A 25526-nucleotide genomic window follows, 5' to 3' on the forward strand; every position below is an offset into this window, starting at 1 on the left:
GTCGGCTATACCCGAAAACAGACTTTTGTTGATATTCTTCGATAGCGGCAATGTACGCCCAGTAGGTGCATATGGACTGCGTACCAATTACTCCGGCGATCATGTCGTACAATAACGTCCACAACGGTAGCCTCACAGAACCCTTTCCATAAATTCCCCTTTACTCCGTAGTGGCTCTCTTAACGCACGTAGAATTTTCCAGTTCCCTTCCCACAACGGTGGGACCAGCACGAGGATCCCCGAAACCCTGGCAGGACTCCGGAATCCCCGCGCACTAAATCGATATCAGCCCGACAATCCCAATCTCTGCCGCCCCAGTCTGGAGTGGTCCCATCACTCCACTGGGCCCCTTTCGACCGCACGAATAAGTCAGAGGCCACGATTGAGTTCAACTAAATCACACCTTCAGCTGGGTTGCCTCCCACTGAGAACGCCCCCGCGGCTTACGCCATCTCACGACGGCTCCACCCTCTGCTTATTTCCGCGGATTCGTGGTCCGATAGAGATGAGCTTGTATAGGTCAGGAACGAACCTCTCCTACTCCGTACTGCTACTGCTGTATATCCACAGGCGGCTTCCAAGCTCTGGGTGGCGGCAGTGGGTCTCGTACACAAATGTACAGGCCTACTACGGAGTAGCGGGTGTGCTATTGCACCGCCAAAGCATGGCACCCACATGATGCCATAGATTTGCGCATAGCCGTCCAGTGAGGGCAAATGGCCAAGTATTCTGGACTAGCAAGCATGCCAATATTGAATAGCCCATGAAATAGTAATTCAACGATCCCTCTGCTCATCTGTCTCGGTGGCGTCATTGAGCGGTAAATGGAGCCTTGGGTCGTCAGAATACCCTATAGTTCTAGGAAGGTAGGGATGTCGATCGTGGCTGGCCTCGGGCCCTCTTTGCCGTGCGCCACCCCAATGCACTGCGGAACCTTCTGGACGGGATCGGACTCCATCTGGCTGAGAAAGGGCCCCTCCTGACCCTCCCGATCTAATGCTATGGGTCGATACACGGCGTGCCGCTGTGAACTTCCACAGGTGGATCCACGCCCCCCCTCCCCCAATGCCTGGGTGAACCCATCTTCTACAAACATTTCCATTTAACTACGGCTCCATTTGAAGGACGGGAAATCAATGACTTAAAGGGAGTCAATGGACCCAACTTCGCTGGCAATAAGACGTGCATAAGAACACAATTTGGTACTTGCTGCTCGACGAGCGGCTACTGTGGAAGTGGAAATGATTACTGCAGTCCCCCGAACTGCTACTCGGGTGCTGACTTGACATCAGGATATATTCGTGCCAATGGCGGATGTGGTCCCAAATTTCGCAGGGGAACATGACATTGGTGCTTGTGCGTAATAGATGCATTGATACTTGGAATTCATTTTCTGCTTCTTCTACCTATCCATCGTGACTATCGTTGCCAGGTACATAGATCACAGTATTATCACCAGTATGGGGCGATCCAATAATCCTCCCAGGCTCCGTTGTCGGCATCCTGGAATTTATCGATTTCCCCTTCCACGCCCTCTCTACCCACTGTCCATACACCACTTTCGATCAGCTCAGTCCACCGATCAATTAGCCTCTCTAATCGTTGCGCTCGGTGCTCTCCGCCAAAGGGGTAGAAAACACCATGCTGAAAAAGCTCTGTGAAGGATCCGGAGGATACTCGCGTTCCATCACTCCTCCTTGCACAATCCTCATCAGCAAGATTAGGCCTCAGAGCAAATGGGAGCAGGAGGCGAAACCCCGATTCTTCGGCATCGTATTCGTCTCGATTGAAAGTTTCACTATATAATCCAGTGGGAACAGAATCATCTTCGTTTAGTGGTACATTATTCCTCGCTCCGAAGAATAAGCGCCGAATCTCCTCATTGAAAAAGGCTGTACGAGTACTATCTGAAGCAGCAAAGAGTAGGAACGACGGTACGTCCTTGCCTCGACCCTCCTCGTTGAATCTCTGACGCGCTGCGAATGCTACTTTATCGTGCGGAACCTCCAGCCCGGGCGCGATCAGTTTGAAACGCGGAGTGTTGACTTTGGTTAGGACGGGGCGGACAAAGCATTCCTTCGGCACAGAGGCCATATCGAGTTCTGCATCCGTGAACAATGGCGTATCACGAGCAATTGGTAGAAGGGACTGTATATGAGATTCGATGGCAGCTGTGTAGCGATCCATCGCAGCAACCGTGCTATCGACCTGGGCAACACAGTAGGGATGCCAAAACCATAACCCGATTGCCGATCTCGACTTAGCCTCGTCGGCAGGCACGTCTCTCTCATTCCGTGGATCGGTAGTAATTTTACCCATATGGAGCATTTGAATCCAGTGAGTGAGAATGGTCTCCAAGGGAAACCACATACCCTCGTGTTCATCGACAGGCTCCACGCTGTCTGGGTTTTCGATGGTCAACGGGAACGAGGCCCGGTGGTACTGCTGGTCATAGAGAACACCAAGACAATGGGAGCCTAGAGCGGAAACTGTGTCGTAAATCACAACAAATCGCTCTTCATCCTCGAGATCACTATCCTCGAGGAGGAATGCTTCGTCGGAGAGTCGCATTACAACCCTGTTAACCCAGTAGAAGAACTGTGGTTCTGGATCGTAGATTAAATCCAGGAATGAATTCAGCGACGGGTCAAGGCGCTCGCGAATAGCATCAATATCTTCCTTTGCTTCGTTGAAAAACCATGACTGGCTGGCAAGTGCGTCGAGGTCGGGCGTGTCTCTTCCATTACGGGCCATCCCAGGCATATGCGACCAGGTAGTTGTGTAATCTCGCGCAGCGTTCATAGTCGAGGGTGCCATCATCGCGCGCTGGGTTATCCTCCGAAACGAGAGCATCTTCGATGTCGAGAATCTGTTCCGGGGTGGTGTTCATGGTGACGGCTGATTTCAAGTTGTGAAGAGGGGCAGAATTTCAAACCTCGAGATATCGCCGTAAATGGAAAATTATCTCAACCATGAAGACAAATCACGCAGACCAAGGAACGCAGAATTAAACAACGATTCTATTTTTGAGAGGAAGGCAGGAGTAATTCCAAGGCAGGAGTAATTCCAACTTTTTTGGGTGTCAGGTAGGTGCGCGGTTATGGCCCCCAAGGCCAAACTTGCTGGACAGCGGCCTGTGGTTCAGGTTCGGTGCCGTGAATCTCCCACAGGTGGATCCACGCCGCCAGGGTGAATCCATCTTCTACAGTGTGGTGCACTGCCCGATTGGGGCTCTTAGGCCTTAGGATATTTGAGAGACTTGCACCGCGAGACAGGATGGGTCCATCGTGGTAGATTGCAAATCGCCTCAGACTGCCGAGGCGGGTCGGTGGTCGCCTCTGGTCGGCAGGGTAGCGAGTGAAGTTGACCGCTAGTTTTTTGACCTCGGCTGTCTGGAGATAGTGGCGATAGTCATGTTACGAGGTCTGGTGTGAGGGTGTAGTCCGAGTACCGTCTTCTGTTTATCCGGCGTTATCAGCTCTCCAAACCAAGCATACATCAAACGATCTCCTGCAGTGGTTTTCGAGTTCAACTTTACTTCAACACTCTTTTGACTTAACTCCAGCTCGCGTGAGTGAGTCCTGATAGGATTTTGATTGTCGACACTCAGTCGCCAGTGCCAGACAGGTTCCTGCCCTCCCTGCCCGTCTAGAGCAGCAGCAAGACATCTTCACTCATCATCCTGACATGTCTCTTCCAAGGCTACCCACGATTGGGGCGCATGACATGGCTCCAAGGCTCCCTAATTCGAAGCTCCATCTCATCGATGACATGATAGAGAGCCAGTCCTTCACCACATTCAAATAGCCAAGACGCCGAATGCCGGAAGCGTGTGATCATTGATATTGGCAGAAATTCACCGCAATCCTGAACCCTCGATGCGGCCCAATCCCGAATCAGTCGGAACAGCTTATACTGGAGGAATTGCTAGCCCCTCGACTCTGACATGACTGCAGGTTCTTGGCCGAATTTTTTCCAACGCAGATTTGCAACACAACGCCAGAAGTCCGGCCTTGCGCTTGCGGTATTACCAAAGGGCATGTGCATGTCATGTCAACGTAGGCGGAATTGACCCACTGCTCACGCTGGGCATATCCGGCAAGGAACTAACTTAGAACGGTACCCTCTTCCTAAACCTCACCTTTCTCTACCCCTTCACAGTGCCTCGCAGAATGTCGCCTCCAAGATCCTGGTTCCGTCAGGGGCCTATGCGCCCAGTCATCGAGGTCGGCAAGGTCATCAAACTTTCACACCCACAGCCTAGCAAGTGGAGGATTTGCGAAGTCCTTCATGAATACGACCTCCAGAGGCACGAAAATGCTCCACGTCCCTCTTACACCTCTATTCTGCTATCCGGTTATGAGATCGGTGGCTCCAGAAGACCGTCTATGATGCGTGTCGTTGTGCAAATCCCGTCTATCGAGACACAACTCGAAAACTCGACTGTTCGGGCGAAGGAAGCCACGAGCTTGAGAACCTCGGGATTTCGCGCCTTTTTGACCTTCACTAAAGAAGGGTCGACATTCACACCTCCCCTTCTCGGATATCTTGAGGATGGACAAGACCGCTCAGGGCTAGTCCCTGGCGGCTATATTACTTACTATGCCTGGGAGGTTGTCCCTGGAATACGTCTAGGTGACGATACCGGAAAGGCTTCTCTGTTCTGGACCTTGGATGAGAAAGAGCGAGAAGAAATTCGCGATGCTTTTCGGGATACTTTCGTGTGAGTTACCCAGATCTTGGTTACCTAGACTCAATATTGGATAGTGCGGATAAAGACTAGGAAAATTACATCGATGCGTGTGTGGCCGGATACTGCTGGTGCACCCAATCTAGTTTGGAACTCGAAGACTAAAACTCTGTGAGTATATAGTCTGGTGTTCCTACGATCATGAGCGGGCCAACTAATGCTCTATAGCACCTGGGTAGGATTTCGGGATTGCGATGTCAATGCCAAGCCATCGCCCTGGAAAGATCTCGCGTTGCCCCTATTCGATCTCGTCAAAGCGCCTAATAATTTATGGTTGTACCCTGATTGGAATGGCGAGACTTCAGAGTGGAAGTACTAGTCACTAGCGATCACATGGCTTAGAAAAAAGAAAATAGCTCTTGGACATAAGAGCAGAGCAGAACAGAACAGAACAGACCAGACACACACACACACATTCATCATCAATTTCTTATGATAGTCTTACACTATCCGAATCCGATTTTAGCTTTGCTTGCCTCTTGCCTTCCTTCGTGGCTTCCATGCGTCTCTTTTCCATCGAGTAGTGTCTGCTAGATTAGGGCCCGTAAAGGAGAGAAATCAAGAAAAAACAGTGCCGCATATCCGGAGATACCTAGGGTAGGTATCCCATGAGACCTGCCCTATAAGGCTTGGCATTGATGGAATATGGAAGGCGGTCGATAATTATATATCGACAACCAAATCTAGTGCCAGGCACAAAATTAGGTAATCATCGCAAGAAAGCATCTCGATTGTTTCAGTTCAGTGTTTTCGATACCTCACTATGGAGTCTCATGTCCAAAGACTTTCCACATGAGAGGACCTATTTGTGGTGCTGATTTTGGTTGAAAGAGCCGTGCGACTGTATGTGATAAGTTAGTTCAGCTGCTTGTTTGTTATTTTTCCCGTGTACGCTTACGCATGGGAACACTTGGCAAGACGTAGAATATATTCTGCTACCAGTTAGGTGAGTCGCAAGTTTCAGCTATGCATCATTTAGGTTGCAGTGAAACTCTTAGCCCCAAAATCGCCGAATCAAACATGGGAATGCCGTGCAGGAAATTGACGCTTGAACCTTCCTTTGATGTTCGACGTTCCAAATTAGTGTATCTAGACCCAGCTGATACCCGTAAGCCAGGCGGGCAAAAAGTTAGATGTTTTCGTAACGAAACTGTATTGCTATGGTGAAAGATTTGACGTTTTCCTGCTGAAGGTAGGCATAAGCGCGCGTGGAGTTCCATGATACTTTTTGCGCGTAGCTTTGAGTATCCGAGAGAACTCTCTGCACCTATAGCCATCATTCTTCGAGAGATGGCTAGGGTTCCGTTCGACAATTAGCCTTTGATTCAACCCTGGGAGAGGGCTCCGAATCCCTTCGGTCTTAAATGCTTGAAACGCCACCACCATCGTCAGAGCGGGACGGGGAAACACTAATCCAAACTTTACGCATCGGAGGCAGGGGAAAGGCCGAGCGTGGTTGGACAGATTACTAAGGAAACTCTGTAAAGTTAGTAACATGTGCGAATAACCGGCTTATCTCTACGCCCCGTCGCCATCACATCCACGCGGAAGGGCCACCTATTCGGCACCGACCAGACCTGCATGTGATGTGATCTGTACACTCGAGTCTATGATCTCATTATACCAGGGACTATCTGTAGACCTCTCTCCCGTCGCGCCCGAACTTATATTGCGCAGCGTGGGTAATGCCGTGGGGGTAATGCCGGTGGAATGGCTCTTATCTCTGTTCATCCCCTGGAAAGGCCGCTATCGGCCCAAATTTTCGATTAGCGTTTGGCGGCCAGCCAGACTGCGCGAATAATTGGGCATCCCTCAGTCTATACCTTCCACCGTCCCCACATCATTCACGGGATAGGCCAATGGCACGCGACACATTGCCGACAATGGGACCCGCGATCTCGCTGTCTCCGCCACCTCCTTGTACCTTTTTTCGCCTCATATCTTTCTCCGCACGTCTCGTCGATGGAGAGGATGCGAGTCGATTTCTTTTCCTCGTGTCCATGCACCTAGGGTTCTATCACTGCCTGCATGTGCATATGGAACCCATCTCCTAGCCGACATTCTCTTGCTGGTCTGATCTGCGTTATCTACTCCACCATTCGCTTGGTTGCTCGCGTTTGATGCTTACGTGAATTCCTCACACGACCACTCCGGCCCTCTCGACGGCCGCCAAGAATATGCCCTTATGTCGAGCACCGATGCCTCTGGAAGCACCTTTGGCCTCTCCGACCGGTCGGTCAATGAGTTTGCTGAGCATACCGCTGTGGCTTGCCTCATCGGCATCGCGTGGTATAATGCTCTCGAGTTAATTGTCCTCTGCTTCGCTACCTTTAAGCGCTATGGCGGGTGTTACTTCTGGTGCCTGCTCATCGCCTCCTTCAGCATCATTCCTTTCGGCCTCGGATACCTCCTCATCATCTACGACATCTATTCGAACCTCTTCCCCGTCGCCATGGAGCTCATCGCCTGGGTTGGCATGGTGACCGGCCAGTCTCTCGTGCTGTGGTCCCGACTCCACCTTGTCGTGCACAGTCCAAGAGTCCTCCGCGCTTGTCTCGCCATGATTATCATCGACGCGATCCTCTTTCACATCCCGGCCGCTGTCCTCGAGCTCGGCAGTCACTCCAACAAGTCAGAGCTCTTTACATCGGCCTTCAATATCTTCGAGCGCATTCAACTGGTCGCCTTCTCGCTGCAGGAGGCCGTGCTATCCGCAATATACTCGTGGGAAGCAGTGCGGTTGTTAAACCTCCGCCCGCGTGGCCACTACCGAGGCACGCTTGTGCAATTACTGGTCGTCAACCTGGCCATGATCCTCATGGACGCCGCCATCATCGGCGTCCAGTACTCGGGTCTCTTCGACATCCACGTTACCCTCAAAGCCCTGGCATATAGCATCAAGCTTAAGCTCGAGTACGCCATCCTGGGCAAGCTGGTCCACTTCACGGAGATGAGCGGCAGCACCGACTCGGCGCCTACCGACCTGTCAGATTTCGTGGATCTCTCCTTCCACCAACGCCAGCAACAACCGGCAGATAGCGACAGCCAGGCGCGCATCTGTGACACACCTAACTTTAATCTTAACGAGCGAGCACGAGTCACGTCGAAGCAATCCTTCAATGATCCCCGGATATCAGATAAATTGGCCACTCCCAGTTCGAGTGACGAGATCGCGTGATACCAGAATGACTGTACATACATAATAGATTTGGTTTATAGAGTTTCGCAAATAATCATGTCCCATACCCTAATACATTATCTCTCGTCTGTCGGGAGAGCGGCCTTGACTCCCCCGCTTCTCTATCGTCGGAATCCGCCGTGGAGCTGTCGACGGGGCGGTCCATATATCTTGGCGTCGCATCCACCGAGTGTGGAGCACGTCTCTAAAGAATACAGACTATCCCCCGGATACCCCATTACACCATGACACTTTCCCCGCTGATGCACAAATCGACGACGCGGCATCGAAATGTCTGGCGCTTCAAAAGTCTGGCCAAGATCGCCATGACAGGAGGCCATCTGCAGCTCTGCTACTGGCCCGAGACAATGGAACGCAGTTGATGTCGTCGTTATCCCTATCGTATGTCCGTCACGCCGAGTGTGAGCTGGCTCGCAATGCGGCGGACAACTATTGCTGGGACTATCTTGCGGGATGTACCATGGTATCAGCCTGGGAACCCTGCGCCATGCGTGCGGCCACCCTCTACTGGTCGCACATCGGGCGACTGGTGTATCTGGCGTCGGAGCAAACGCTGCAGAAGTTGACCGACGAGGGTAATACGGAAAATCTCACGCTCGACCTACCTTGTCACCAGGTTTTTCGCAGCCGGTCAGAGCAAAGTTGAGGTGATCGGGCCATTGGCAAAGGAGGGGAGGACAAGGTGGTTGAGGACGCTCTGGGCGATATTGGTCGACACATCGGCAGTCATGAGGGTTTGACATGAGATCTCAAGCGCGAAAGAGTCTATTATAGAAGATCGAGGCGTACGGAGATCGAGGCGAGACTCATGCGACTGCAGAGCTCCACAACAATTCTTGTGCATCGACTGTAGGGCGTCTGCATCCGCAATTGAGTCCCACATTTATTGTTACTAATATAATGACGATCAATTTTCCAGCTCCATGACCGCTGTGTCTTCGCTGCAGAGAGCACGGCGAGCGGATCCCGTTGAGCCGTACAAGATTAGCCGCAAATAATCGAGGATGGGGAGTCAAAGATGAGATTGAGTAGATCGAAAGGGCTTGAGAGTGTATGCCGTTTTTCGCGTGTAGTTTTTCTACTGTTTTGGGGCTTGTACTTCAGGGGTATAAACCAGCCAATCAGGGAGGTACTACGACAAAATGATCGAAGATCTGAGTGGACCCGAATGCCACACCCCATGTAGCTAAGTGGAAAGCGAACCCTTCTGTGTAGGTGCCAGGGTTTGATGGTGACCAATAGTGATGAGGGGTGTATCAAGCTAGATGGTCTCCCCAGCTTCATGAGAACCTGAAAGGGGAGCCCACTCCCTTCGGCGGGGACTGTTCTGTCGACATATGGCCTCCACAGTATTATTCAGCTAGCTACTAACCTGTTTTGATTAGCGCCTTGGCACATTTCCCCCTATTTCTATACGCGCAGCTTAGCTTTCTACAATACACACTCTCTGGCTTCATTGGCCTACACGTTACTAGGCGATACAATTCTTCCGCATTCTGTCATGTTCTCCTCAAACCGAACTGTGGAATCAGTCGAATCTCCGTACTCCACTGTGGATAAAAGCAAAGCTTTCTGCAGCGACCGACCACATGGCACCTTGGATACACTCCCCAGAAGTTGCCATACCAAATTGTAGTTAGCGCTTGGCCCGCCGGGAGTCGCGGCCGATGTGAGCTCCGACAGCGGAGAACACCGCTTGCAGTGCGCCGCCCCCAGATCCACAGCTGATGGGTTCCTCGAAATTTCATAAGCCCCAAACCCCCCCCCCCAAGCCACATTGAGCGCTCTCAAAAGGCTCCACTCATGCGCTCGTCGGTGGCTGTCGTCGCGCGCAGAAAGCAAGTCTTGCGTTGCTGATCGCTGGAAGCCGGAGCAGGGCCAGGTCCACACCAGGAGATTACTAGTTTGGTGTAGGGGACGAGAGCCGAATAGAAGCAGGAGAAGACGCACCCACTGCCCCAGCCCGGAATCAATGATTTGTGCCCTGCAGCGCAGTCATTATTTGCCTCCATCATTTTGGGGGGGGGGAGTGGTGCCATGTCATCGATGAAGTTCGTACAACTGACGTCAAGTTGATGTATTGGAGATCATCCTGATTTCGCTTCAGGCAAGCAGAGCTAGGGGGGTCGCGGCGGAGGGGACCCACTCCGGGGGCGTGGGCCATGGAGAGTGCGCGTGTGCCAAGCGCAAGGACCAGCAGGTTTTGCAGATCAGGGCGCTCGATGCAGTCTACCGTGGAGGGGCGACGGCTAGCGTGGGTACGCGACTCAATCTGGAGCTTCCGGGAGCCTGGAACCTAGCAGCTTTATGGGCGAGGGGAGCTTCGGGTTCAGCCATAGCGTCCTCCACGGGTTGAACCTCCACTTGGACGCCTGGACAGAGGGGGGCAAAGGAGGGAAGACGTCGGAATTGCCCGTGACAGTGTTGAAAACAGAAGGCAGGCACGGAGCGCAATTGGGGGAATCGCAGTTCTGCAACACGCCAGTATGACGTCACGAGAGCGTCAATTGGGGGAGAGCTGGCCGTGGCTGTTGCTCTGGTTATGGAATTTATGAACGGTCTTGCGAGGTACTCGTACCCAAGGTACAGCATAGTCGTACGAGCAGAAGCTGCTAGCTCGGGCAGGGGTGGCTAAGCACCGCTGCTACTGGAAACGACCTGCAAGACTCCCTCTTTCCTGCCTGATCCGACGATCCAATGGTTTAATAGTCGTCATCCCTTCTTTCTTTTCTTCCCTTCCCTCCTCCCTCCTCCTTCCTTCTCAACCCTCCACATACTTTGCTTTTACCTATTCCCCCTTCCTGCATTCCAGTGATACCCCCATACCCCCCCTTGTTTCTTTTCGAGGAGTCCCCTCGGAGTAATTGCTAGTGCTAATATCTTCATCCCGCCTTGACGAGTGCGTACGATCTTTCCCAGGGCGCCCTGTTTGTCGCGATTGCATACTCCCAGCTGAGCCAGGGACGCTAACCCGGGTCCACCAGTTAATACTACTCTGCCTTGTCCCGGTATCCAATCCCCTACACGATTGTCACGGTCGTCATCATGCCATCGAAAGCTGTGAACGTCCCTACAGATACCAAGCAGAAGGAGAAGGTATGCGGAACGAGGCGCCGAACCGATCATAATGTCTTCGCAGAGGGGACCATGCTGACGAGCATCGCTCCGGTATAGGATATCAACCAGAAGCTCCAGCTGTTTGGAATCTTCCATGGTAAGTTCAATGCTCGATGCCTTGATAGTTCCGGGCCAGTCGCTAACTCCCTTCTCATATAGCCTTCAAGAACAACAAGCTTCCCTCGGTTAGTGCTTCGCTCAGCCGCGCCTATCGCGCGTTGTTGTGATACCCCATACTGAACGTTGTCCCCCCTCCCCCCCCACAGAACAAGCAGTGCGATGTCGCCCTGAACAGTGCTCTGGCCTCTAAGGCCCTCTCGTCGCCGTCGAAGGAGCTTTCCAGTGAGGGTAAGGTCCTCATCAAGGACGTGCGCAATGTCATCGAGCAGGCGAAGCTGCTACTCCTCACGAAGAACGAGGGTGAGCTGCTGCAGGACTTCATCTGGCATGCTCAGCAGGCCGGCACGAGTGGTGCGACGGCCCCCAATATGCCTGTGAGCAAGGAGACGGGCCAGCAGGATGCAAACAGGGCTCTGGAGGGCCTCAAAACTTTGGGCACCCTTCTGATCACCAATGGAGAGTTCCGCAAGATTCGTGAGTCAAGCTGAGTTGCTGTCCGTCGACGGTACACGCTAACGGCTATCAGTAAGCGATGCTGTCGTCCTGATTCGCGATATGGCTGCCGATGCCTCCCAGAAGGCCGCGAACGCGGTCCGTCCGTCGGAGGACCAGCTGGCGCAGATTGATGAACCTGCGGAGGAGAACACCTGGCACGAGAAGCCCAACATCTCCAAGGATGACCTCAAGAATCGCCTCAAGAAGAACAAGGGTGTAAGTTCTCCTTTTCTCCCCTTGAACACATTATGTATAAGCTAACACCGAGTCCAGGACAAGGACAACGTTGCCTCCCCTCCCACTGGCGAGACTGGTGAGATCACCGAACCGGGTGCGAATGCCGACAATGCTTCCGAGACTCCTTCAGAGAGCCGCCGGAAGAAGTACGCCAAGCAGACTCAGGAGTATTTATCTGAAAAGATCCCGAAGGAGCGCCGCGAGCAGGCCATCTGGCGTTTGAAGAAGATGATCATTGAGATTCAAGGCCACGCTGACTGTAAGCGTTCCTACGACTTGCTTTGGTTCTAAAACTTTGAATTACTTACGCATTGTACAGATCAGCAAGCCATTGAGACCCTGCTGACCATGGCTGAGAAGTACGTTGGTCACACCAAGTCTGCCTCTACGCAAAGCGGCAGTGCTGTCCGCGACATTCGGTCTACCGACAGCGTCAAGGCTGTTGAGCATGACCTGCGCACTCTCATTGAGCGCTTCGCCAACAACACGTCCCTGTCTGACTTCTTCGACTCGTTGAACAACATCTACCGTGACGCGGACAAGGATCCCGAGCTGCGGAGATGGTTCTCAGACGTCGATACCTACATCCGCAAATGCCTGCGTGAGCAGGGATACATCATGCAGGAGGAGTGCAACCGTGAATGGAACGAGCTGTACGACAAGGGCCGTTACCTACTCCGCGAACGGTACCGGAGCCACACCGACCGCATTGTGGACGAGACCAAGTTCCTGGCGGATCAGTTCGACAAGGACCCACAGAACAAGGCTCTCGCAGACTCCATTCAGAAGCTTTTCAAGGATCTGGGTCGCGATGCTGGCGGCAAGATCGTTTTCAAGCAGCATTTGCTCAAGGATATTCGCGATGTTATCCTGCCTGGCATCATCGAGAATGTCCGCTACATCCCTATTCCTCGGATTGAGGTCTCGGACCCCATGGTCGATGTGGTTGTTGAGAATCTTACTATTGAGAGTGATAACCTGATGCCCAACGTTGTCGAGTTCGGTAGCGACAATTACTTCCGTTGGGGCCGCAAGAAGGTCAGCAACAAGCGTGACAACAAGCTCATGATCGCCATGTCTGGCATCCAAGCCGATCTTCGTGATGTCAGCTATTACATCAACAAGAAGCAGGGTTTCCCCTCCGTCACCGACACTGGTATTATGGACATCTTCCTAGGCGGCGAGGGCTTCAGTTTCAAGGTTGCCGCCTCTACTGCCCAGAAGGGAGACAAGCAGCACTTGGTCAAGCTGGACAAGGTGTCCGTGAGTATTAAGCACATGGATATCAAGCTGAAGAAGTCCAAGCATAAGGTTCTGTTCACTACCTTCAAGCCCATACTCTTCCGCGTTGTCCGCCCGGCCCTGGAAAAGGTTGTCGAGGCCCAGATCCGGAAGGCATTCACCGACAGCGATGCCTTCTTCCACGAGATCCACACCGAGGCCCTGCGTGCCCAAGAGGCCGCCCGCGAGGATCCCGAGAACGCTCCCAGCATCTTCTCACGCTACGCTGACGCTATGCGCGCCCGCACCCAGGCCAAGGCCCAGAAGGCCGAGCGCATCGCCCAGCGTGACACAAAGGTTCAGACCGTCATGACCCTGCACGACTCCATCTTCCCGGACATCAAGCTTCCCGGCGGCATCTCCAACAAGGCCACCGAGTACGCCGAGCTGGCCGCCAAGGGTGACAAGTGGGAGTCGCCTATCTTCAGCATCGGCCATGCCTCCGAGTCAAGCAACATCCCTGCCGCCGGTACGGCCACCCGCAAGCCTCATCACACTGCTGAAAGCTCTCTTGGTCCTTCTAGCGCTGCGGGCGCCGCCGGCGCCGGTGGTGCCGCTGGAGCTGATGGCGTTGCCGCTGCCTCTGGCGCCGCAACCAACGGCCACACTAAAGTGGACAGCGGTTACCCTTCGCGGGGCTTCTCCGACGAGGTCGACCAGGCCTTCGTCAACGACAAGACCAATGGTCTTGGTGGGGGCATCAAGACCGGCACTAACGGCACCACCCACGTCACCAATGGCTCGACCTCGGTGGCTTGAATGGGAAAATATGAAAATAACAGCCTTAACGGTATTTGCGTAAACGACGACTGTTGGGCTGCTCTACTCTGCGAAATTTATCCTGGGTCCCAGTAATTGCTTTTGATGTTTTGCTTGTCGTTTTTTAGGTTCTTTTGTGATTAGGCCATGATTTCCCCCTTTTGCAAAATCCGGTTTCTGGTTCGTGTATGAGTATGACTTTCATTCCTTTTCCCAGTTGGTAGCTTAATACATAATGCCACCGTTCTTCTGCGATTTAAGGGTTTTTTGGTATCCGATGAGTTCTCTTAGCCCGAGAGGATAGGCAAGAGACAACTAAAAGTATAGGTATGGAAGGGGCCAGGCTCGAGCGCTCTGTTCCTAGTGATAGTAAAATTATTGGAGATATGGTACTTCTGATGTCATGTTTCAGATGCCATGCATGTGCAGTATAGGTACGTACCTATCATAGGTGTATCATGCACATTCTACGCTTGTTTGATGGTGCTACGAAGTTAGCTAGTTTACTGGGCCAATTTAATTCGATTAAGGTTCTCGGAAAGACCTTGTACCATTGATAGTTGTAGGCATCCTGCTCACGGTTCTCTTTGGCGTCTCAATGTGAGAAACATAGTACTGAAAGGGCTCAAGTATGCCTGATCCCATTATAGCGAAGATAGAAAAACATGATGTTGGAATGTTCATCACGGCCCTGGTTGGGTACCACGCTGCGGGCTGCGGGCTGCGGGCTGCGGGATGGCACAGGCGCTGCCCGTGGTACTGGAGGGGACTAGAGGGGACCGCAGCTGATTACGTCGTCTCCTCGGGGTGATCGCCGGTCCCATTTTTATCTTTGTGATCACCAGCCGCTCGGCTCTCTGCTCCCCTATTCTGATTTATAGGCCCCAGCCGACTTTCCAGCTCTTGATTTGACTTCTGGACGCTGCTTGCGGCTCTTAATTTCTCCAATCAAACTTTGCAGCGTCCTGCAAGCCCCACTGGCGTCTGGTATGTGAGACCGGACCCTCAATCTTCCTGGCGGGCCTCCAAACCAAGCGCGCCACCTTTTAGATTGACCGCGATGGAGTCTCACATCCGGTAAACACTCACCACCGCATATTCAATCGCTGCGCGGGCTCCGACCCAGCGGCCAGCATGCCCCCATCCGCCGTCTTCTCCTACTGGCGCCGAGACCACCGCCGCTCGAGCGCGCCGCCAGTGTCTCTCCCCGCACCGACTCCAGGTCCAAAGAGCACAACAGAAAGCCCAATCAGCCCCCCTCAACTTCCCGTGATCCCTGATACCCCGACTCTGACCGCCCCATTCGACGGCTTGCAGTCAATTGATATCCCGGGATGGAGCGACTCGCCGTTGGAAAATGACGCGTCGAAGCTGAATTTCCACACCTCCGCAGCTCCATTATCCTCCTCCGTTAGCCTGGCCGTCCCGTCCCCGTCGGACGAGAAAGAGAACCGCCCGCATTCAAGCCCAGGGGAGCACGAATCTGAACTGAGCTTCATATCTCCGGCAAACAACTCGCTGCTCTCAGTCTCTGGATTACGGCATGACCAGGGCGACGGCGAACCAACCTCAAAGCCGACTTCACCATTCCGCCTGTCGTTTGGTAAAGGGTTGCGGAACCTGCAGGCATCACCCTTTGAACCCCAGAGGCGTTCGCCTACCGCCGGACCGGGCCAGAGCCATTTCCGATTGAAGACCTCGCCCGATGAAACGCCGGCCGACAAGATGAATATGACCCAGAGAGACTTGAGGATGGAAGGCCTACCTCCTCGACGGGCGGGTGACCGTGATCTCCCAGCAGAGCACACCCATCACAAGTCTGGCAAGGCGATGCTCCATCTTTTAAACCCAATGTCACTCCTCGCTCGCAGGCGATCCTCTCACATGGGAATTTCGCGTGTTGATGAGGTGAAAATCAACGCGCCCAATCTAATACCCGCTATCCCTGATGACTACGACCCGAGAATCCGTGGAAATATTGTCCATGACTTCTCTGCTCCTCGGCCGCGCCGCAATGTATCTGGAAATACAGCTGCTGCATCCGACGGCAGCAGTAGCCTAAACCCACGGGACAATCGATGGAACGACAAGGCAAAACGGCACAGTGATCATTCGCCGGTGTTCAAGGAGCATTTTGAGGACGACCGAAATGTGCTACAGGTGGAAAATAAGGGTTATCTTCAGTCTAGCCTGTTGACGAACCCGACCCAACATGGCTACGAGAAATCCATCCCGGTATTCGCACGAAATTTGCCTTCGTATTTGCCAGATCAAAGTCCTGAGACTGTTGGACAGAGCGCATCTCCTCCCGCAGAGCTACCTGCAGAGGTACCTGTGGGTATACCCGCAGAAGTTGCTTCCTGTTCGCCGAAAGCGAGTCCACCCACCCACCAGCATGATCAGGATACGATTCCAAATGTGCCCCAATCAAGCTCTGGCTTACCGAGACATCTCAAGAGCAATGCTTCTAGATTTAGTTTTGACATGGGCGGTGTGGAATCGTCTGTCCAGGAGAAGCTGCTCGAAGAGAAACATAAGGCAAAGGAAGCCCAGCGCAAGCTGGAGGATGGTTACTTTGATGATTTCGATGATGAGTTTGACCATGATCTTTTGGATGATATTGACGGGCTCGAAGAAAAGATACCCGGTGTCAATGCCGATGCGGATGATGATGAACTCTCAGTGCCCTCGATTGCCAAGTCATGGGCTATCCCCGGATTGTCGCCTGTGGTTGCGAGCCCGATTATTCCTGCGCCGCCTGAGGCTCCTATATACCCGGTAGATACAGCTCCTATGGCTCTGGCAGAACAGAGTGATACGCCTCATAAAGATGAAGCGCCGCAACAGGAGGGCACAGTTATTGATGAGCCGCGACAGGTGCAATTGCCTCCTGCTGCGAACATTGGTATCGTTGGAGCCAATCCCGAGTTCCCAGAAGCCACCAAGCAAGGGCCACAGATACCGAATGATGACGATGATCTGTATTTTGATGATGGAGAATTCGGGGATCTAACCATCGATGATCAGGATGCAGATTTCGACGAGTCCGTCTTCGACGACGAAACCAGTCACCTCTATGAACGGAAGCCGGCTGGTCCACCACCAGCACGCCAGCCTTCGCAGAGTACAATCCGCAGTGGGGATGCTCTAGAAAGAGAATTCTTGCTTGAAGAGGCCGCCAGCCAAGGTCTGAAGCACATGCCCAGTGTTGCTAGTGAATATGGAGTTGCCTCTATCAAGCGTGGCCCGCTTGGTGAGCCAATCCCTAACATGGGGCCTGCTCGGGCCCATGGTGGAGTGCTCACGGAGCGAAACCTGGAGGTGCTGCATAATGCCCTGGCATTTGCTGCAAATGAAGCAGCGACCCAAGGCCGTTTCGAACGTACTTTCAGTACGAGCGATCGGTCTCTGGCACACGAGAGTATCTCCCAGGCATCGCACACGGCCGATTCACAACCCGGTCTTGTGTCTGATGACAGCCGCCTCAGCCAAGGGGCAGACATGGTGCGCTTCGATGATTTCCTTGAAGATCAAATCTACGACGATGATGATATGTACTACGATGATGATGCGTACTACGATGATCCCATTGTTGCTGCCGCCAATGCAGAAGCTCTTGAGAACGACGATGAAGGCTTCTATGGGCAGGAGTTTGGCTTCTACGCGCAGGCACTCGGCACCTGTAGCGGCGAGATGACAAATGGGGGATACTTCGGCCCCCGCGGCGTCGAGGGCATTACTCGCAACCACAGCAGTCGCGGGAAGTTCCAGGAGCCCAGCCTGACCCCCATCACCGAGCGAAGTGAATGGAGCACACGGAATTCCGTCATCTCGTTGAAGGCGCACGGGGGCGCCCATTCCAACCCGTCCCTGTCCAGTCCCGGATTGGCGCAGCTGGTCGACCTGGGCAACCTGGACGACGAGATGTCTTTAAGCGCATTGCTGAAACTGCGCCGTGGCGCATGGGGTGGAAGCAACGGTAGCCTGCGCAGCAGTGCAGGCAGTCCGCCGCCCCATGCGCTCTCGTCCCCCAACCGCGGCAGCTTCATTGGGGCCTCGGAAGTCAGTCCGTCTGAAGCACGGCCTTCTGCTGATGAGGGCCTGGCAGGCATGGGCTATGCCCCTGACGATGGCCATGGATATGCGGTCTCACCGCCCAACCGCCTGGGGTCACCCGGCGATCCCCCGCTGGGCGGAATGGACGGGCCGACCTACGCAGAGTACCTGCACCAAGTGCCGAGCATCGGAACCCAACAACCCCCACCACCCCCCAATATTCTGTAAAAAATTGCACGCCCCCTCTCTATTTTCTCCACTGGATATAATAATTTTGATGCTGGCTACCTGATCTTTTGCGGTTGTTGATAGGGCCTTCTATATTACGATCTAATGAATCTCCGACCGCGGATTGACGTGTTTTCTTTCTGGCTGGGCGTCTGCTTGCTATTGGCTTTTTTCTTTGCGCATTGACTGTCTGCTGTCTCCTTCGCTCCCATGATCTTCTGCACAGTTAACAAACTGGTGGTATCTCGAGCCGAGATGGGCAAGATTGGGTCTGCGGTGGTCATGGATGGATGTATATAGATGCCGTAAGACGCAATCTACGGGTGTCCGATTGGGCCGAAATCACCCGCAAAAGCACCGAAACGCTTAGCCGGCGCCGATTCCGCCACGTACAACTGGCTGGGTCGGCTATCCGTCGGCCTGACTCAGCTCACTGGCCGTATTCCAGCCCTTCTCCATTGGCCGGCTCGGAGTGGTGCCTTGGAGCCTTACAGGCTAGCCTCCGTCACTGCCGTGCAGGCTCAGCTCAACCTTGTTCTGCTTCTGCTCTGCTTCCTCCTCTTCGCTCTCCACTTTTCCTCCCCTTTATTGACACACGAGATTAGCAGAGTTTCTGCTCTCTGATGAGTTCCGTTTCTATACAGGTGCTACGGCAATCCTAGTCGACACCTGTTTTCTGCGCGATTTTTTACACCTGTTCGTTCTCGCCCTTCCTTTCCCCCGTGGCTCGGTACCCTCGGCAGGAGAGAAACAACAATCTGGCAACTTGGACTGACCTGCGCATGAATAGTGAACTTGCCTCTAGATCGCTGATACGTGGCTCCCTTGAGTCAAAAAGCATCGTATTCCTAATTTCCCCCTTTTCCCTTGACGTGAACGACTCAGGGCTGTTTCCTTGATCGACACAAAAATCCCGCAATGTTCAGAAACACTGCCTTGAAGGCCGCCAACAGCGGCGTGCTGCGTGCTGCGGCCTCCACAACGTGCCGGAGATCTCTCCACCTCACGTCCACTGCTCGCGGTGCTTCGAAGACCTCGACTTTCGGCCTGACTGCCCGCCGTCCTCTTGCCGTTGTCGACCGTGCCTTCAATGGCGCCCGGCTCTATGCTTCGCCTGCGGAGGGTAGCGCTCCTGGAGTGGTAAGCACCATACAAGCCTCCTGATCGTTTTTGCGATCCGAATGAAGATGACGCGCGAGTACGCGAAGAAACCTAAAACGACCATTCGACTAACGCGACGGCGCGACTCTTTTTCCCCGTGAATAGGACCCCAACGATTCTTTCCTGCAGGGCAGCACTGCCAACTACATTGATGAGATGTATCTCGCCTGGAAGCGGGATCCTTCCAGTGTCCACATCTCATGGCAGACCTACTTCAAGAACATGGAAGAGGGCAACATGCCCATCTCCCAGGCCTTCACTCCTCCCCCGACCCTTGTCCCGACCCCTACCGGTGGCGTGCCCCAGGACATGCCCGGTACTGGCCTCTCCACTGGCGCCGATGTGACGAACCACTTGAAGGTCCAGCTGCTGTGCCGCGCCTACCAGGCTCGTGGTCACCACAAGGCCAAGATCGACCCTCTGGGCATTCGTGGTGACGCCGAGGCCTTCGGTTACAGCAAGCCTAAGGAGCTTGAGCTCGACCACTACGGGTTCACTGAGCGCGATCTGGACCAGGAGTTTGCTCTGGGCCCCGGTATCCTGCCCCGTTTCTTGACCGAGTCCCGCAAGAAGATGACGCTGCGCGAGATTATTGCCACCTGCGAGAAGATCTATTGTGGCTCGTACGGTGTCGAGTATATCCACATTCCGGACCGCAAGCCCTGCGAGTGGATCCGTGACCGCTTCGAGATCCCCGAGCCCTACAAGTACTCGGTTGACGACAAGCGCCGCATCCTCGACCGTCTTATCTGGTCTTCCAGCTTCGAGTCTTTCCTGGCTACCAAGTTCCCCAACGACAAGCGTTTCGGTCTGGAGGGTTGCGAGACCCTTGTACCTGGTATGAAGGCCCTGATCGACCGCAGTGTCGACTACGGTATTAAGGATATCGTCATCGGTATGCCCCACCGTGGTCGTCTGAACGTCCTGTCCAACGTCGTCCGCAAGCCGAACGAGTCCATCTTCAGCGAGTTCGCCGGTTCCACTGAGCCTTCCGATGAGGGCTCCGGTGATGTCAAGTACCACTTGGGCATGAACTTCGAGCGCCCCACCCCCTCAGGCAAGCGTGTTCAGCTGTCTCTGGTCGCCAACCCCTCTCACTTGGAGGCTGAGGACCCCGTCGTGCTAGGCAAGACCCGTGCTATTCAGCACTACAACAACGACGAGACCAGGTTCGACAGCGCCATGGGTGTTCTGCTCCACGGTGATGCTGCTTTTGCTGCTCAGGGTGTTGTCTACGAGACCATGGGCTTCCACTCTCTGCCCGCCTACTCTACCGGTGGTACCATCCACATCGTTGTGAACAACCAGATCGGTTTCACCACGGACCCCCGCTTTGCCCGTTCCACCCCCTACTGCTCGGACATTGCCAAATCGATTGACGCCCCCGTCTTCCACGTCAACGCCGACGATGTTGAAGCTGTCAACTACGTCTGCCAGGTCGCTGCTGACTGGCGTGCCGAGTTCAAGACTGATGTTGTCATTGACATCGTCTGCTACCGTAAGCAGGGTCACAACGAGACTGACCAGCCCTCGTTCACCCAGCCTCTGATGTACAAGCGCATCGCCTCGCAGAAGTCTCAGCTCGATACCTACATTGAGAAGCTGATCAACGAGGGCTCCTTCACCAAGGAGGACATTGATGAGCACAAGAAGTGGGTTTGGGGCATGCTGAACGATAGCTTCGATCGCAGCAAGGAATACCAGCCCACTAGCAAGGAGTGGCTGACCTCGGCCTGGAACAACTTCAAGACCCCCAAGGAGCTGGCCACTGAGGTTCTTCCTCACCTTGCCACTGCTGTCGGCGTCGACTCCCTCAAGCACATCGCCGACAAGATCAGCGGTGGCAGTGCTCCTGAGGGCTTCACCCTCCACCGTAACCTGAAGCGTATTCTGGTCAACCGCAAGAAGAGCGTCGATGAGGGTAAGAACATTGACTGGGCAACTGCTGAGGCTCTTGCCTTCGGTTCGCTCGTTGACGAGGGCTACCACGTCCGTATTTCTGGACAGGATGTTGAGCGTGGTACCTTCTCCCAGCGTCACGCCGTTCTGCACGACCAGGAGAATGAGGCTACCTACACTCCTTTGCAGGATATCAGTGGCAAGCAAGGCAGCTTCGTCATCTCGAACTCCTCCCTGAGCGAGTTCGGCACGTAAGTCACTCATCACACTGACAATCCTTCCATCGAAGTCGCAATGCTAACTTGTTCTAATATTAGTCTTGGCTTCGAGTACGGTTACTCTCTTACCTCCCCCGAGGCTCTGGTCATGTGGGAGGCCCAGTTCGGTGACTTCGCCAACAACGCTCAGTGTATCATCGATCAGTTCATTGCTGCCGGTGAATCCAAGTGGCTGCAACGCTCCGGTCTGGTTGTCTCTCTGCCTCACGGTTACGATGGCCAGGGTCCTGAGCACTCATCCGGCCGTATGGAGCGCTGGCTGCAGCTTTGCAACGAGGAGCCCCGCGTGTTCCCCGCCGCTGACAAGCTGGACCGCCAGCACCAGGACTGCAACATGCAGATTGTCTACATGACCGAGCCCTCGAACCTGTTCCACGTCCTCCGTCGCCAGATCCACCGCCAATTCCGCAAGCGTATGTTTTCATCCCAATTTGACCCTTTCAAGTTGATATACTGATTACCCGTATCGCAGCTCTTGTCATCTTCTTCTCCAAGTCTCTCCTGCGTCACCCGATTGCTCGCTCTGACCTCGAGGCATTCACCGATGACTCCCACTTCCAGTGGATCATCCGTGACACGGCTCACAACACCGAGGCCATCGATGCTCCCGAGAAGATTGAGCGTGTGATTATGTGCTCTGGCCAGGTCTACGCCGCCCTCATCAAGCACCGTGAGGCTAATGGCATCCGCAACACTGCCATCACTCGTGTTGAGCAGCTGCACCCCTTCCCTTGGGATCAGCTGAAGGAGAACCTGGACAGCTACCCCAACGCTAAGGACATCGTCTGGTGCCAGGAGGAGCCTCTGAATGCCGGCGCCTGGTCGTACGCCCAGCCCCGTATCGAGACCATGCTGAACTCCACTGAGCACCATAATCGCCGCCACGTCCTGTACGCTGGTCGTGCTCCTAGCGCCTCGGTGGCCACTGGTCTCAAGGCCGTTCACCTTAAGGAAGAGCAGGAGTTCCTTGAGGATGCTTTCTCCATTCACCAGGAGCGTCTGAAGGGCGAGTAAATGTGCCATTTCCTCGGACGGATAACGCATTTGACTGTTCGATTGCGTTGCTTTTCTATGTTCATGGGTCCTGCTGGGAGCTAGCGTCCGATTTTATCTTTTCCCTTTGTATTACCTCTTTATTCGCATGAGTTCTTTTGTTCTCGACCTGGTGGACACGAGCTGTCTGTGCTGTGGCTGGCCTTGGGCCCGTTTACACCTAGAATCCATATTTTTGTAAAATACAAAATTATTCTATTTGTTGCATTGGCTACTTCAATACTACGAAGGTCGAATCTCAAACCGCCTGTAGATTTGTGGTCATTGTCATTGACTGCTCATACATCATTGTCGAGACTCGTCGCGATACTTAATAAGAGAGCCTTGTTATGAAACTAGTGATCTGGCCATGTTCGTCGATAGATTTTCTTCTCATCTAAAACGGTAAGGAATTATAGCAGGAACAATAGGAGTACTTCTGTATAGTGCATCGTACAACGGACACGATCAAACACAAGACAAGCAACGCTCCTCATCCATGGACTCCGCAGCTGTGCCTGGAATGACGTCACTGATAGATATCATGACTAAGTATATTTATGCCTGGAAAAGCTGGCATAAACTCACCTGATCCGCATGCTCTTCTCCGCACGCAAACTTCCCGACTGCTCCTCCTCCTTCGCCGTGTCCCTGTCTTTTTACAAGCCCTGGGAAAACTTGTCTGTTAACAGACCATCTTTATACCTCCATTGACACCTCTAATTCTCGATTCCTTCTAGCAAATCGGGTCAGGTGCGCCCAGAAACTCTCTTGAGCGGTGCACCCCCCAGCCTGACTTCGTCCTCACCATGTCTGCCGTCTCTTCGTCAGCCATTAATCCCCAGGGCCAAGGGCTCCGCCAATCTGCTCGGCAGACACGTACCAATCCCTCTCGAACCTCCAAGACCATTGGTCGCTCCTCGTTTGGCTTCGGTCGTGGCTTGATAGCTGAGACTCCCGCAACGACCCCTGTTCCTCATGGCTTCTACCCTGCGCTTACGCATTTCACCGACGCGATCACCGCTCTCCCGCGCGAGTTCCGCAGACACAATTCGTTGTTGAAGGAGGTTGATGCGAAGGCGTGGGCTCTCGAGGAGAATTTGCTACAGCTCCTGCAGATTTCGTCGCAGTCGCAACCCGTGCCGCACCCATCGCACCCAGCACCTATTGTCGGCGGCTTGGTGCGGGAGGATTACTTGCCCAAGGTAAGCAACTCGAGCCTGAAATTGGTCATTCTGGTGGAATCTGTACTGATGGCTTGCCCCTCATTTCTAGGAACTCTCCCAGTCCCCAGAGTCACCCGAGAGCAAAAACCGTCGTCTCCTCTTCGATCGCGTACGCCAGAGCCTGGGCGACCTTATGATGACGGCTGACGAAAAGAACCACGTGATTTCCAATGCAAATGAGGAACTGGATCGCCAGATTGTCCGGCTGGATACTGTATTTCCGTACATTGCGGGCGAGATCAGCGACGAAGCTCGATTGGGCAGTCTGACGCATTGGGCTTACTCGAACAAGAGCGTCGCGAAGGCGGCAACGAACGAGCGACCACGCCGCGAAGCTGTGGGCCAGCGACAGGATCTCACCCATGTGCTCCACGAGGCTGAAGCTGCTAGCCGTAGTGAGGCGCGGCGCGAAGCTGTCCGGGCACGGGCCCGACGACCGAATGCCGACGCGGACTATGAGGAGGCTCGGGCCCCTCGAAAGACGAATGCTGGAAAGTCTCGTGGTGATAATGCGACAGGTGACAACGCAGCGCCTAAGAGGCGGAAGGTAGAACGCCCTGCGGCAATGGACGTTGGCGCGCCGATGGAGCGCTCTGCTAGTGGTGCTGGCGGCCAGCGCGCTGCAAATAAAGATGGCGCCGAGAAGAAGCGATCTCGTGCTCCGAATCCGAACGCTGTTGCGGCTCGCAAGAAGTGTGTTCTGTCCACCCTGATCCCGTTTTGCCTGCAATTAATCAGTTCTTTCCTAGGACCAATGCCGCTTCGAACGCTGGATCACCCATCCTTGCACCCTCGCCTCTTATCGGCACCTTTAACAATACGCCACGAGGAGCTGCTAGTCCAGGCCCGAACACATCGCGCCCCCAATCCTCTCGGGCCCAGCAGAATGCTGGGCAGACGAGTATTTCCCGACAGCGGCCCTCTTCGTCAGCATCCAATCGCATTGGCCAACCAAACTCCTGTACGTCTCTTTCCATTGACTCTCCCTCTTTCATCCCCTTCTAATCAACCCTCGTTCTAGCCAAACCCGCAGACCCCAGAGCTACCCCGCGCGAGCCTGTCAAACACGAAATTGTCAACGCAGAAGCCCGTGAATTTGATGGCGAATCCGGCAGCCGACCCTCTGCACCAACGGGTGCCAAGCGCGAAGACCTAGACCGACCAGCAGATGCAACCGAACCCGAGCCGACAAGCAAGGGCCGCAGCTCCAAAACCTCAACCCCGCTTCTCTCTACACTCGCTGAACCAACCCAGTCCCGCTCGCGGCCAACACGAAGCAATGACTCTGCGCCCAAGCGGACGACCAAGAAAACGCCCGCGCAACGCACACTCCCCTCGGACGAAGAGTCTATTCATGAGGGCGACGACGAGGACGAGGACCACGAGCCGCGGTACTGCTACTGTAATGAGGTTAGCTTTGGTGAGATGGTGGCGTGTGATAACGATGCTTGTCCGCGCGAGTGGTTCCATCTGTCGTGTGTGGGGATGACGAAGCCGCCTGGGAAGAATGGTAAGCCTTGTTCTCGTTTCCTTTTTCAAAAGTATGTATGGGGGTCAGATGCTAACTCTACAGCAGTGAAATGGTACTGTAATGAGTGCAAAGAGAATATGCGGCGCAGTCGCAATGGACGGTAAAACGGGTAACTATCAGTATGTGCGATGGAATGGTTGAATAGACATGGATGGCG

At 53.9% G+C, this 25526-nt stretch overlaps 8 protein-coding genes across 8 annotated transcripts; 7 read left to right on the top strand and 1 right to left on the bottom strand.

The window, feature by feature from the left end:
- Window positions 1-1452: 1452 nt before the first annotated feature.
- On the bottom strand, window positions 1453-2853 carry N7482_003812 (uncharacterized protein; the record flags this gene model as incomplete). The annotated part of the gene is made up of 1 exon (XM_056685937.1): window positions 1453-2853. The coding sequence occupies one exon, from the start codon at window positions 2851-2853 to the stop codon at window positions 1453-1455; it is 1401 nt and encodes a 466-aa protein (XP_056544679.1).
- Window positions 2854-4172: 1319 nt separating this feature from the next.
- On the top strand, window positions 4173-5069 carry N7482_003813 (uncharacterized protein; the record flags this gene model as incomplete). The annotated part of the gene is made up of 3 exons (XM_056685938.1): window positions 4173-4723; window positions 4784-4861; window positions 4919-5069. The coding sequence occupies 3 exons, from the start codon at window positions 4173-4175 to the stop codon at window positions 5067-5069; spliced, it is 780 nt and encodes a 259-aa protein (XP_056544680.1).
- Window positions 5070-6935: 1866 nt separating this feature from the next.
- N7482_003814 (uncharacterized protein) lies at window positions 6936-7928 on the top strand (the record flags this gene model as incomplete). Its single annotated transcript, XM_056685939.1, has 1 exon — window positions 6936-7928. One exon carries the CDS (start codon window positions 6936-6938, stop codon window positions 7926-7928), a length of 993 nt encoding a protein of 330 aa, XP_056544681.1.
- A 57-nt stretch (window positions 7929-7985) lies between these two features.
- On the top strand, window positions 7986-8595 carry N7482_003815 (uncharacterized protein; the record flags this gene model as incomplete). Its single annotated transcript, XM_056685940.1, has 2 exons — window positions 7986-8118; window positions 8147-8595. The coding sequence occupies 2 exons, from the start codon at window positions 7986-7988 to the stop codon at window positions 8593-8595; spliced, it is 582 nt and encodes a 193-aa protein (XP_056544682.1).
- A 2399-nt stretch (window positions 8596-10994) lies between these two features.
- On the top strand, window positions 10995-13958 carry N7482_003816 (uncharacterized protein; the record flags this gene model as incomplete). The annotated part of the gene is made up of 7 exons (XM_056685941.1): window positions 10995-11045; window positions 11124-11163; window positions 11226-11251; window positions 11333-11660; window positions 11713-11897; window positions 11955-12177; window positions 12238-13958. 7 exons carry the CDS (start codon window positions 10995-10997, stop codon window positions 13956-13958), a joined length of 2574 nt encoding a protein of 857 aa, XP_056544683.1.
- Window positions 13959-15092: 1134 nt separating this feature from the next.
- Window positions 15093-18242, top strand: N7482_003817 (uncharacterized protein; the record flags this gene model as incomplete). The annotated part of the gene is made up of 1 exon (XM_056685942.1): window positions 15093-18242. One exon carries the CDS (start codon window positions 15093-15095, stop codon window positions 18240-18242), a length of 3150 nt encoding a protein of 1049 aa, XP_056544684.1.
- A 918-nt stretch (window positions 18243-19160) lies between these two features.
- Window positions 19161-22594, top strand: kgd1 (alpha-ketoglutarate dehydrogenase KGD1; the record flags this gene model as incomplete). The annotated part of the gene is made up of 4 exons (XM_056685943.1): window positions 19161-19382; window positions 19509-21553; window positions 21620-21993; window positions 22053-22594. 4 exons carry the CDS (start codon window positions 19161-19163, stop codon window positions 22592-22594), a joined length of 3183 nt encoding a protein of 1060 aa, XP_056544685.1.
- An 827-nt stretch (window positions 22595-23421) lies between these two features.
- N7482_003819 (putative PHD finger domain protein (Ing1)) lies at window positions 23422-25473 on the top strand (the record flags this gene model as incomplete). The annotated part of the gene is made up of 5 exons (XM_056685944.1): window positions 23422-23817; window positions 23888-24531; window positions 24588-24799; window positions 24860-25348; window positions 25415-25473. The coding sequence occupies 5 exons, from the start codon at window positions 23422-23424 to the stop codon at window positions 25471-25473; spliced, it is 1800 nt and encodes a 599-aa protein (XP_056544686.1).
- Window positions 25474-25526: the final 53 nt, after the last annotated feature.

This window comes from Penicillium canariense, assembly GCF_028826845.1.
Source record: "Penicillium canariense strain IBT 26290 chromosome Unknown utg000002l_segment0_segment0, whole genome shotgun sequence".
NCBI lineage: Eukaryota > Fungi > Ascomycota > Eurotiomycetes > Eurotiales > Aspergillaceae > Penicillium > Penicillium canariense.